Consider the following 13,947-nt stretch of genomic DNA (forward strand, 5'->3'; position numbering starts at 1 on the left):
ATATAAAGCTGCACAAAGGTCCACGGTCCAGCTATCGCGACGCACCTGGAGCATCGCCCTGAATCAGCAAAGTCAGTCGCAACGTCATCTTCCTCTGCTGATTCTGATTAAGCATCAAACAAATGTAAACGTTCGTCTGCTTATTATTAGACCGTGGATTTTTATTCGACTAAGGAACGTTTAATGGACTAAACCGAGCGTGTGAGCAAACACGAAGCCATCTGAAAATTCCGGTGGGATTAGCTGCGGTCACCTAACGAGGCAGCAGGTACCTTATTTCAAAGGCAACTAGAAATTATCATCGAACTGGGAACCCCGATGGAGCGTATGGTCGTGGAGGATAGGGTTACGCGGTGGCGGACACGTAAATCGATACGCCGGCGTTGGCTCGTCATCGACGAGACGCTCGCTCGTTGGCTCGCTTACCTGTGAGATTCCCAGCATTTCGTCTGATTGTGAAGGTGGTCGAACAGGCAACCTTCCGGCACGAGCAACGCGTCGCTTTGGAAAGGTCCCTCTGAAAAGGAGAACGTGTCGATGTGAATAAAAGCGAAGGGAAAAGGTCGGGTACTGTGGCATGGACACGCCTATATTTATCGTTGAAAGAGACACGAGGCAGAGATCGCGTCACATGGTGCACGTACAGGTCCATAGCTGTCTACTCAACCCCTTAACGAGAGCCACTCTAGCGCTACGACGCGGCACAACTCCACTCGACACGACTCGCAGGAATCGATACGGCAGAAACTGCAAATCAGAGTGACTCGCATCGGGGGTGCAAACTTGTACACGGCGTCCTAAGACTGCGGTCAGAATTCGCTTGGGATTACGTTCCCTACTCTACACCAGCAGGTGTTTACGACGTGTACGAAGTCATGGGAACAGCTTGATTATTAACAACTTGGTTGTTACAGGCTGCGTCCGCTGAAAGTTATACAGTCGCTCGTGAAAGTTTACATAAATCGATCGAATTTCGTGTACGCGAATTAGCAACGAAACTAGAAACGCTTTTCGTCGCAACATTTATATTTATTCGATACGATATTCCATTAATGGAAAAAAATTGACTTTCGCATTTATGAAGAAATTCTGTCTCTCTGCGGTTGTCTGTTTTACGAACCCTGCCAATTTTTGTACTTTTAACGTTTTCGCTCGTTAGATACTCGAAACGATAGAGATGTTTCAGATGAAGAGAGTTCAAGTTTGATAAATTTACGTAATTTGTGGAAGAATTCGGAATTCCGCCTCTCTGGAGTTGTCTATTTTACGAACCCTGCCAATTTTTGTACTTTGAACGCTTTCGCTTGTACTAGATACTCGAAACGATAGGGATATTTCAGACGAAGAGAGTTCAAGTTTAATAAATTTACGTAGCTTGTGGAAGAATTCAGAATTTGTAGATCTCTTGTTAGTCGCGTTACGAGGCGAAAACTCCATCGAATTTATAAATAGCTAGTATCTCGTACGTACGGTGAAGTTAAATAATTTTTGCTGAAATTGCTGTTCCTTATTAAAACCGAAGAAAAGGGAGTTACATTTTTATTGAAAAAACTTAGGAAACGCTTATAGCAGCCAATTTATAACCCGAGCTGTTTCATCTATGAATAATTGCTGCGAGATATTACATTTATTTATTTTTTATACAAACAGAATGAAACGCAAAAGAAATAAATAAATGATTTGGAAACGTTTCGCAAAAATTGTACAACGAGGTTTTAATACAATTTTAATACCGAAAACGTCAAACGTTTAAATTGCGTTTCATTGGTCGTTCGGAATGTATAAATGCGCCGGCATGAACGTAAATTTATAACAGCAACAGAATTTGTAAGCTCGAAAAATGCAGCGATATTTTTTTTTTTTACGCTATTTTTTAAAAATCCATCGTTGCGGAGATGTTGCGCGAAAAAGGAAAAAGTTGAAATTTAAACATTGAAAAGTTCACAATGACCAGAAGGATACTTCACAGGGGCTGTTTGTAAATTTTATCTCTTTCTCGTAGTCGTTTTATCAGCTTCGAGTAGAGATTCTATAGGGGAACGTTGTGACGTGTAGTGCGATATTTTTTTTATTACGGGCCATTCTATCGTTTTATTATACTCGTGTGCGAGCCCGTGATTCGACAAGCGCCCGGTGAATCTTCAATTTTTATACGCCTGGCCTACAGTCGTACGTTAAAGTTAAACGATTCATCGATCATCTAAAATTCAAATATCAAAAACATCTTGGACAACTTCGACCTCGTTGAATTCTATTTTAACGTGGAAACCTGTTAAGCGGAATAAAATTTCCTATTTAATAAGGGAATAAAAAATCCCTGCTCCCAATTACCAAGCTCGGTAGCATGACTGAAATATTTCTTGTTGCACGAATTAAACGATCCTCGAGCAAATCTGTTATTACGATGATACGGCAATGGGACGTCCGATTAGCATGGACGAAGTCGAGAAAAGCATATTAACGGTTATAAACGTTTGTTAAGATGGCCAAGAAGATTTAAATTATCGGGAAACTGGGCGAGAGGAGGGGATTTGAATTTTAAAGCGAATATATTAGCCGGATCGTATCGATACAACGCCTGCGAGGCACTGGGAAAATGGAAAATGGAAAATAAACACGGATAAAGATCTTATCCTAACGGAATGATTATTACGAGCGTGAAGTTGGAAATATTTGTGCGTCGCAGCGATTTTCATATCGACCGAACCGAGTCTCTTTAAATTCGCAGAATTAATAAGCGCAGAGAGAAATTGAGAGATAACGATCTAAAGGAAATATCATTTCTTAACGATATAAATTATACAGGATGTGACAAACGTGGCAAACTTTATCGCTGTATCCTGTGCCATGTAATGCTTAATCTTAAAAGATACGGAACAAAGATATGAAATTTTGTTTACTCGTAGACTGTGAAAACTGTTATACAAAAATTATTATAAATGCTAGAGATAAAAGCCGGTGGTAGATGGTCCTTTATTATTTCGTACTTTTATTATAACGCTTTTAATTAAGAATTTCTGGAACCATGTTTGTGTGACAATTTATCTTTTGTTTTTATTCGCGGTATATGCTGACAGATATTTTACAGAGAAAATCCAGGACATCCTGTGTACGCGTGATCCTATTCAACGAACGCTTTATTTCATCCGGATCTATTTAACCTATTTCTTTTCACTTCCTTATGAATGCCACGTTGCGAAGCAAAGGCGATATACATATAGCCGGCTAATTATATTTATTAACGAGAATACACGTTCGGTAGACGCGAGAATACAGCAATAAACCATGTTTTCGTTATAGTTAATAAACGTACGCAGGTAAACTTTAGCGCAGATACGCTTCATACATATTTAAATTCGAATTTATAAATTTCACACGGAATGCAATAACTTTGGAAAAAAGAACAGAGGTGGAGAAAACGGGAGCTTTCTTTAAATTTGTTCGAGATATGCATAAAAGTAATATCGGCGGTGTTACAAAATGGTTATTGGGACATGCAAATGTTTTTCATTGGACAATTTTTCTGTTGTAAAAAATATACGAGTGTCAAGAGTAAAAAGTAATATCATACGTTGACACACTAAATCGTCCAACGTATCTTTGAATATATTTTTAGTCAGCAGCGACAGAGATCTTCTCACCGCGTTAGGTTTCTGGCTGCCATTTAAGTATTCAGCTTCTTATCTACGCTTTTACCAAACGCAAATAGTAAAAACACGTGTTTACTAATCGTCCGTGTACACTTTTTCCCATTGAAATTGGCAAGCTAACATACTAATTTCTCGCTTTCGCTTCAACGCGTTAACGACTGCTCTCGACAGACGTTTACGCTAACGTGTAGAAATAGGAATTATAAACGCGACCTTCTTAATTGGTGCCACTGATGATGATCATTCGGCTTAGATCAGAGTCGAGTTTCTTAAAATTTAGGATATTCGATTTCAATTTCTATTCTGCGTCTTCGTCAATGCCACTGACAGCCTTCATAACTTACAATACGCAGAATCAGTACACGGTAGAATCGGATAAATTAAAAATCGTGCTAATCGAAATTGCTATCTTTTGTATCGTTCGTCATAATCAGACCCTCTCAGAGGCAATGCTTGGAATAAAAAAAAAAAAAAAAGAGAGAGAGAATCTTTTGTTCCATATTTTAGATTCAACGTTGCACCAGAAATCACTTCGCGTACATACATCTGCATATTCAAATTCAACCTTTACATCAAAATTCCATTCTTTATTGACTTAGAAAGCCACGTCGACTCCATTAAAGCGAAACGAGCTGCTAAAGTTAAATGAAAACTGAAACACTGTCAATCCAGATCACTTATCAGAGAGCAATTCTGATGCTAATACGTACCGAGACATCTGTACGGCTTGACCCAACGTGACAATTTGCATTTAGTTCTCCCTGGCTTGCACCAGCCGTTAACCCTCACGTAATGAGACGATTCCACGATATTGGTAATGTCTCTCTTCGGATAAACCTGGAAATACAAATACCGATTACGCTATGTAACTTTCCTATCCGAAATAATATTCCCATATTTCGTTAGAGCTACAACAATTGCATTCGTCATAGTTGCATTGATAAAACTTGAGACCAATCAGAAAATGCATATGCAAGTTATCTACTACGAACATATATTTGGAAAAATAAGCAAAGAATTAATATGTAGAGCGAATAGCCACGATAGACGTATAACAAACGTGAAAATGGTCCCATCGAACGAACGATTGATTGTTCGAGTACTCTTGTCGCCTCTATGAAACATATACTTGCGCTAAATATTTTTTAGCTTTTGTACATACGTATATGTATCTTTTTTACAAATTTATTTCAACTTCACCCGTACGATCACAATAAATTTTCAAAATGCTTCGTAAAACGCGCATGATAATTCGCGGGAGACCCTTAAAAATATTCTAAAACTCTCGAAAGTCGTTATATCGTTGAGCAATTTTTGCCCGATTATACCCACAGGATATACCAACAAAGTTTGGCTGTTAAACCTTGCAACTCTCTGTACATCATGAATTAATAAATATCAATGAATTACCGATAATCATTGGCACGTAACATCCCTACAGTTTGACCCAGATAATCGTGCTTCACCTACGACCTACTAGCACCCATTTAAGAATTCTTATTCCGAGCCCCGTTTATATATCTTTATCTTCTTTTTTCTTTCAATTTTTCATTATAATTAACGTAAGCGTATTTACGACGAAATTATACGACACGAGAAATCATCGTACCTTTCACTCGATAACACGGCCATGCGTCGACGACAGCAGAGAGAGGTGGTTGCCTCTCTCTCGCGGATATCGAAACTGCAGTGCGCTCGTTTCCGTAAATTAACAACCGGCACGCACACAACGAATAAATTCGCGCATCCCTTCGTAGATTGGAAATGGATGATGGGATACAAATGTTCGAATCGTTTGAATAAACGAGTCCTACTGAATTTAATTTAGCTGTGTGGAAATCGGGGGAAGTTTCTATGACAATTTCAAATTATCTTTAGGTAATTAACTCGGGGCGATATATTTTAAGTTTGTATTAGCTTGTGGCAAAAATTTCTTTATAAGGGAATAATAGATGCACAGTATTTTTTCTTTTATATTATTTTACTGAATTATGTGCGACTATATCCATTTAGTTCTATTACGATAAAGACCATGACATTTGGCTTATTTGGGTTTCATGTTTGTGTAAGGATGCGTTGCTGTAGAAGACGTGTTTGTAAAGGAAGGACGCTTTTCGGACCACTGATATTAATTGAAAGATTGGAAATTCAAATTGCGCGAAATTTGTAATCAAAATTAAGCGAAGATCGTAAATTTCGTTCGATCATAGATTACATATTTTATATACAGGATAGTTGGTAACTGGTGGTACGAGCGGAAAGGGGATGATTCTACGTGAAAAAAGAAGTCGAAAATATAGAATAACAATTTTTCGTTTGGGGCTTTGTTTTCGAGAAAATCGACTTTGAATTTTATTTATAGAGCCATATTAAATCAATTGTCTATTCTGAAGAAATCGCAAGTTGCGAGCAATTGAAAGAAAAGATAATTGTAGCCTTTCATACTTTAAAACGATCGAATACGTTAGAAAGTGTTCATAGAAATTTAATTAGAAGAGCAGAAGTACGTGTTCGGCAGAATGGGCAACATTTTCAGCAATTTTTGTAATAATAAACTTTATGATTACTTCGTATTATTTCATTATGTATCCCTAATTTTTCGTTACGGCAAAAACAAACTTAAACTGCGATAATATCCATCGAAACAACGATCTACAGTGAGATCCGTTATAACGAGACGCGATAAAGTGCGCGCGTACCGAGCGAAAATTCAAAGTCGATTTTCTCGAAAACAAAGCCTCGAATGAAAAATTGTTATTCTATATTTTTGACTTATTTTTTCGCGTAGAATCACCCCCTTTCCGCTTGTACCACCAGTTACCAACCACCCTGTATATAAAATAGGAGATATAGACAGTCACGAGATTTTATATAAACGATACAAAGTATTAAATATTCGGACAAAACCACGTAACTCGAGTATGGATTGTACGGAAGTACATAGTTGGATTGCTCGCGAAAGTTTGAAAATATTCTCGCCGAATTATTTAAACAGCTTCGGACATTCGAAGAACGTGCTTGATATACTTTAAACAATAATTCAAATTACGTAATTTCGAACTACTCGAGAAGCAAGGTTAACTTCTGATATATTAAACTATTCTACATATTAATTTTAGCAAACCCACAATTCTATGTTCGTGGGAAGGGGTCGAAATTGATGACCTATTTACTCCAAAACTACGGAAACAATTACCAGGCAAATTTGGCCCAGCACTCTGCCAATATCGAACAAATTCAATATATGATCTTCCGTGATCTTCTAGAAGAATGATTACGTATGAAGTAAAAAGTTCTTCGAAATTAGACGAATAATTTATAATAGAGAGAATGTTGTTCTTGTAATTTAATGATCTTCTACCTATAGTATCAAGTAAATTTAATATATCATCCTCCGTAACCTTTCAGAAAGATGATTACGTAAGAAACAAGAAGTTCTTGAAATATCGGCGAGTAATTTATAATAAAACGAGCGTTGTTCATCTAATTTAATTACCTTCTATCTACGATATTAAGCAAATTTAATACACGATATTCCGTAATCTTATAGAAGAAAAATCGTTACATATAAAGTAAAAAGTTGTTCAAAAGTTTACGAATAATTTATAAGAAAATGAGCGTTGTTCTTCTAATTTAATTATCTTGCAGAGACTTCAAACATTTAGAACGATCTCATCCAGGGTCCTAACGTTAGCTCTAGCTGCTCGATTCTACTGGGAAGGTTGAAAATCACGACTATAAATCGAATCATTTATCAGGCTGAATGTAAACGTCGACAGAGACGAGCGACGTTCCACGAACTTACCTTCTTGCAATAATCGAGAATCTCTAGCTTATCCGTCATGCAGCTCTTCTTGTCGGCGGATGAGACCCAACGTCCCTGTTCGCCCATGTGTTGCGCCAGGTACACCTCTCCGGCCTCGCATAACGTAGCAACCTGAATGCATAGCGTTCGCATAAACACTCGTCGTCATCTTTTTCTACTCGCTTGAAAATTCTTTGACGCTATAAACGGCTACTTCCGGCGGTAAGTTTCAATCCGAGGTGGGCAAGTCCCCTTAGGAATTTGCGAAACGCGAAAAATCGTTACAGCGTTAAAGTTATTCCTCTGACCAGTGAGCTGTTTTCGACGAGTATACTGGCCATGAAGAAACGACAATATCTCGTGCTACGACGAGTATACTCGTCACGCGTAAAAGGTAGCTACCTACAATTTTCTGTGTAAATCGCAATTTAATAATCGCAGTAAATTGCAATAATAAAATTTCTTAAAAGTCGTTTCTCTGTCTGACGAGTATACTCGTCGTCGCTTACTTTTCGCCACGAATTTTAAGTACGCGCTTTTCAAACAACTTCGCAACAGTCGACTCTCGTATTTCTATTCTCTTCTCTACTTCTTTCGTGCACGCGCACCTTAGGACGATTTTAATTCGAAGGGAATCGCGCGTGGCTAGAAAATCGAATATTTCGTCAGGCAGCGGACTGGATTTCGCGAGTTACGTAACGTTGAGGACTGGCGAAAATGGGATGAATGGAAGGGACGCGTATTGGAATGGAAGAGATTTCAGACATCTCGTGTGTGCGACGGTGGGGATTTCGTCGCGATACAAAATCGCTGAGTGGTACGCGGCCTTGATGACATTCGTAAGGAAAAGGAAGCGTACATTTTCAAGTGGTACTCACTTGCGGCTCTGATTTTCCTCCAGCGGGTGCCAACTCGAGTCTCTCCGACACTGCCTGCAATGCAGAAAACATGGATAAATTCAACTGGCGTAAAACTGTACGGTAGCCAAGAGTTTATAGCGACCCCGCGAACATTTTCGCGTATTTCATTCATAAAACTTTTTCCATCGACCTCGGACAATTTCAGGATCGCGTTACACAAGTACAGTCAGCCACGAGAGTTTACGTCTACATCGCTCGAATGTAAGACGACGTTGTAACGTGAATGAGGTTTATGACTAATATAAGTTTATGGCTAATGACTGATTATTCGACGCGACAATAAATAGACAACGATAGAATGCTGATCTTTGAAAGTAACTGAATTCAATTTGTAACTCTTTGGTCCTCGAATTAATAATACAAAGTACGGAGAAAAGGTATAAGATGAAACAATCGGACCGATCTTTGGGAAATTTAGTTTCCCAAATGAATGAATATCCGTTGAAATCGGATCGTTTAAGCTTGTAAAAAAATATCTGTTGAAAAGGAGAAGCGAATGCGTGTGATAATAATCGTATTCTTTATTTCTCACTCATAATAGATATTATTCTAAAATTATCGATGCCTGCGAGAACAAATATTTAAATCTTCGGACTGCGCAGTTCTCGATAAAATATCGACGTTTAAACAACTCGGTTAATCTTTAAAGTTTGCTAAAGCTATCGATATAGTCGCGAGTTTCATCCCCGCTTTAAATCTTCCCGATCTTGCGAAAGTGGGGTTTTATCAAAAGAAAAAAGAAATCAGCCAACTTTCCTCTTCGTGCCATTAAAATTTATCGATCCGATTTACGTGGCGCAAATATTATTTTCCTTAATGAGAAGTAAAATTTGCACGATGCGAGAAACGATTAATTACCTCGATCATCGGAAACCAAATATTTCCTTGATCAAACTCATTAATACGGATTGCTTCTTAGTAATATCATCCCCGCGTAATTCGCAGAACCCTTTTCTAAAAACATTTCATGTTCCCGTAAAGACCTCTTAGGAAATTGAATGAATTCTTACAACGAGTAATTTCGATTCAATCTCTTTAGTCCTTCGTTTAACGTTTATCACGCTGCCCTATTTTTCGTCCATCGAAACCGAAGATCCTTAAATTTGTATCATCAACTACGACGAGTACCTTGAAACATAGAAAAAGCAATTTGTTCCTAGGTGATTTCTCAAACAGAGGATAAACGACTTGTCGATCCAAGATTAGTTCCAATCTCCGAGATTCGTTCTCACGATCCAAGATTAATCCCACAAAGTTAATTGGAGATGAAATAAATACGAATTAGAACAAGTTACAAATTCGATGGTTTGCCAGCGATTTATTTTTCGCCCTGCACTTATGCTACTCGTTCGGACGTTCTCGAGTTCTAAATATATTCTTATCCAAAAATTCAAATATTTGCGTCAGGCAAATTTTACTTTCCACCTCCGCTAACCATCGACCACCATAGCGTGCAACGTAAATCGATACAAGCGCGCCGTCTATCCGTGCGCGGAATTCGATAAACCATCCAGAGTGCAATAACCAAGCAATCTCCTTAAAATACCCTCACCCCATCGACAAAGAACCACCCTTTCCAAGTACCAATCTTGGAGCAGTCGCTCGTCGAGTCTCCTAAAAATACTCCTATACAGTGCAAACAATAAGCGTCTCCAACTCAGCGCGCAATCACGCCACTTCCGGCCTACCTAATCCCTAAACCGTTTAAACGGGCTCTCGAGCAATTCGTCCAACCTTTCGCCGATATAATGGGCGACCATCGTCGAAAGGCAGAACTTCGCCTCGATCCAAACAAGCGAACAACGAAGGGGAATTAGATCCCGGCCGTAATCGCCTCTGCGGACCTTGTATCGTTGATTTAGTCATCTCACCTCGGTTAATGACGTATTAATGGGCTATTGAGCGAGGATACAAGGGCCCCCGAGTAGCAGCGTAGAATAGTAGCATTGTGCCGACGAGCCAGCCACGTGACTGTTAGGAAGAGTCACGAGCTTTAGACCTGGCGCGAATGAGAGTTAAAATTCGCGATTGATTCTCGTTATTGTCGCGCCTCTATGATTCTTCGCCGTCGAGTTTCCTTTTATTTCGAGCAACAAGTACTTTAAACTACGCTGACTTTTGACGGTAGATTTACAGAGTTAACAGAGTTTAAGTGTCACGTGCGAGTCCCTGTACGAGCCAACATGAACAATTTAATTGTTTTTGGATTTCATCAGAGCAATTGGTCTGTGTGAACTCTAATACTAGCACGGTACTCGTAAAAAATTAGTTAAAATATTTAGTATAATATTTAGTACTCGTACCAGTGTAACGGCATTCAGAATTTACGCTCACCTTGTACAATTATATTACATTGACCGACTAACTGCGTTTGACGTGTATACTCGTCATCGCTTGTATTCATTTACGCACTCCATGACCTAACCCCGTGTGACATTTTTAAAACTAAATTCCGCAGTTAATTGGTTAACCGAGGGCGGTGCAAAATAGACTGACATAGACACAGAGAAGGTAGCGTTGTCTATTAATTACTCGCTACCACGCATCGCTGTATTCTTTATGCAGCTGTATCGCCGCATGTGTGACACTTGCGCCCAATGCTCGACACGCGTGTTCATCTTTACAATGTGTTGAGCCTGTGAAGTCAGAATTAATCGATCGCACCTCCTTCTTTCCATCTCTGCGTAAACTACGTGTAATTATATGTATAATTTTGTGTGCTAGACTAGATCAGTCGCGTAGTAGTGACACACGTATGCGAATACGAGTGTATAGAAGTACGTGTGTGCACAGCGTCTCGGAAAACAGATGAATGCAACTGTTCCTTTGGCAGTGTGGTATGGAAGATGGTGAGACGAAGAGAGTGCTGAGACGCGTGCAAATGTTATCGACGAAGATCCTGGAAATCGTTTATTAAATAAATCCAAAACTATTTTAATAGGAATTCTAAGTGTAACCTTAGTGTTCCTTTACTTTTATTTCGGCAATTAAGATCCACAATTCTGCGCTATACGTGCGATACGTACTAATATCTGGCTAATACTGATACAACTCGGCGTTGAGTCTCTCCACTCTGTGCAGCCGCAAGCGACGCCCTGCACTGAGAAGATGCGCTAGAAATACGCGATCTACGCTGAGCCGAGGCAAAACGCGTTCTACTCATCCGCAAACCAACGTCCATATTACGTAATAGGTTCGATAAACTTCTGTCTAAGCCTCCTTTCGGTTATCTTCGCGACAATATAAATTTGCGCAGATATAAAAATATTCTCAACCTCCACCTCTAACTTCGATCGCCTCGCAGCGATACGTTACGCCTGCCCGAGGGTTAAAACCACACGTTGTATCACAACAGCCACTACGTCACCTGTTAACGCACACGCTATACCCTGCTGTTGTATCATAAATCCATTAACCCACGTTCAATCACGCACCTCGCTATATGACACACATGCCTCGAACACGTTCATTACTGCAATCGATGAGAACGTTTTCATTTACGTTGAACAAGCGTACGCACTGTTGGATAGTCGGTAAGTAAATACGTTCGCGTGAACGATTCTACTACCGGACATAGGATCACGTGCCACAAGTCGGCGGCCGAATCGTTAAAAGCCGTCTTCGAACGTCTCTAGACTTGTTGGTCGACGGAGTGCCAGGTTTCGCCGACATGCGAGCGGAAACGCGACGTTCCGATCGCGTGAGCGCCGAATATCCATTCGAAATAAGCATCCAACCAGGATAAATGTACGCGAGTGAAATTGTCGGACGAACACGTTCGATACGACTCTCCCGGGGAGAATATCTTAAGTCGAGCCCTTAGGACGGTGTTTGTAAACGTTTTGGGGCGGTTGAAGTTCGCAACGAGTATAATTCTCGTTAAATATATATTGACTTCTCGAGTAATTGTTTGATCTTTAGATTAACTTTTAGGTAACAATTACGCGGCGGATTTTTATGTACTTATGAGAAATTTAATTAAAGATGCAGAGATACGTAAAATACCGAAAGTACAGTATAGTCTCTATAACAGTTCTTTCTATGCAGAATTCATTCTTTGAATTATACTTATGAGCGATTTAACTCAACCACTGTGCACTGTGTGTTATTACCGATGACGTAAGAATGTACAACTTTAGCATTACTTAATCAACGATCACGCAAATGGTTGCGGATTTCTTACTTTTTGGATACAATTCTAGATGGAATTTTTACGAATATTTTTAGTCTGTAATTTAATTAAACGAAACGTTCGATACATTTGCTTCGGCGAATAAGCGCTAGTATAATTATTCTTATGCTGTTAAACACCTTAACGGACATATATCTCCGAAAACTACATTCTTGGCAGCCAGTTTTACGCGAGCGGCGGCTAAGTTACCTAACAACAGGAATTCGCGGAATCGATCTGATCTTTACATTTTATTGTACTCTACGCGCCATAGCAAAAAACTATCCTCGAAATATAGATGTTTGTTATTTATATTTTCTTTTATTTATATAATTTTATAGTTGTTATTATTATAGCTTTTATTTATATAATTATAGATGTATTTCGATGTTATTAAGTCGTCCCAAATGTTTCTCTCGTTTTATAATTGAATTATGTACGATGGTAATAATAGGAAGAAAAATTCAATAAAATAATATTAAAGGAAAAATGTCGCGCATCCGTTATTTCCTTACAAAACGAGAGAAACTTTTGGAACAACCTAATACATTTCCACGGATCTCGTTGTTGGAATATATCTACCTTTTCGACCAAGTAGGAACGTGATTTGGGGCAACGATATACGTAGCTAAAAAATAAAACACAGCGACTCAAACTTCTATAAAAAAGATTCAACGTAGCGTAAAATGTCGGAATTATCTATATTGAACGATAAAAGAAATTGTTCGCTGCTAGTTTCCTTGTTGCCTAATTTATACGCTGAATTTTCCTCCAATAATTTCACCCGTATTAACCGGAAACTTCTCGCAAGATTTTTATCATTTTCTCACAGTTTTTCCACAGCATACGTTCTTCTTGCTGCCATTTGCGCAGTAATCATAATTTCTATAAATTTAGAACATAAACGTGCCTGTCGTATACCTGTGCCTGTGTACTGTGAGACGATACAACAATGAAAAATAAGAAACTATAGTCTGTAAAAAAAATTACGGAACCATGAAATTGTTAAAAATATACCAAATATAGTGATAATTAGAAAATTACATCCAATAATTTATAAATAGTAACGAGCCTATAAATACTGATATCCCTAAAGATGAATAAACAAATGTACTTCTATAAACGAAATTCATAAATAATACGTAATGCTTTGACGTTACTTTAACTAACAAGCGAAATTGCTTTGAGAAACGGAATTCTATATAGGTGATGCAAGGAAACACGAATACAAACGCGAGATCTGGAAGATATACTGGCGCCAATATACTTACGTGCGTTACTTAATTAAGGATTTCATAAGCCGTACAGCTCGATGCAAAGGAACTATATGAATATTTATCGTATATATCACGTCTAAAGATTAGGTCTAAAATTTAGCGGAAGGAATATCTCTTATCCGAA

General features: G+C 38.7%; 1 protein-coding gene across 4 annotated transcripts in view; it reads right to left on the minus strand.

The window, feature by feature from the left end:
* Positions 1-13,947, minus strand: part of LOC126925958 (amyloid-beta-like protein) — a 48,001-nt gene that overhangs the window by 14,129 nt on the left and 19,925 nt on the right. For all 4 annotated transcript variants that reach the window (XM_050741982.1, XM_050741996.1, XM_050741983.1 and 1 more), the window contains 4 exons: positions 8,334-8,387; positions 7,456-7,587; positions 4,361-4,487; positions 427-517 (listed from right to left, as the gene is read on the minus strand). In XM_050741982.1, coding sequence (XP_050597939.1) covers positions 427-517; positions 4,361-4,487; positions 7,456-7,587; positions 8,334-8,387 — 404 coding nt within the window. The remainder of the gene's footprint in view (positions 1-426; positions 518-4,360; positions 4,488-7,455; positions 7,588-8,333; positions 8,388-13,947) is intronic.

The sequence above is a fragment of the Bombus affinis genome, chromosome 2 (assembly GCF_024516045.1).
Source record: "Bombus affinis isolate iyBomAffi1 chromosome 2, iyBomAffi1.2, whole genome shotgun sequence".
NCBI classification, from domain to species: Eukaryota; Metazoa; Arthropoda; class Insecta; order Hymenoptera; family Apidae; genus Bombus; species Bombus affinis.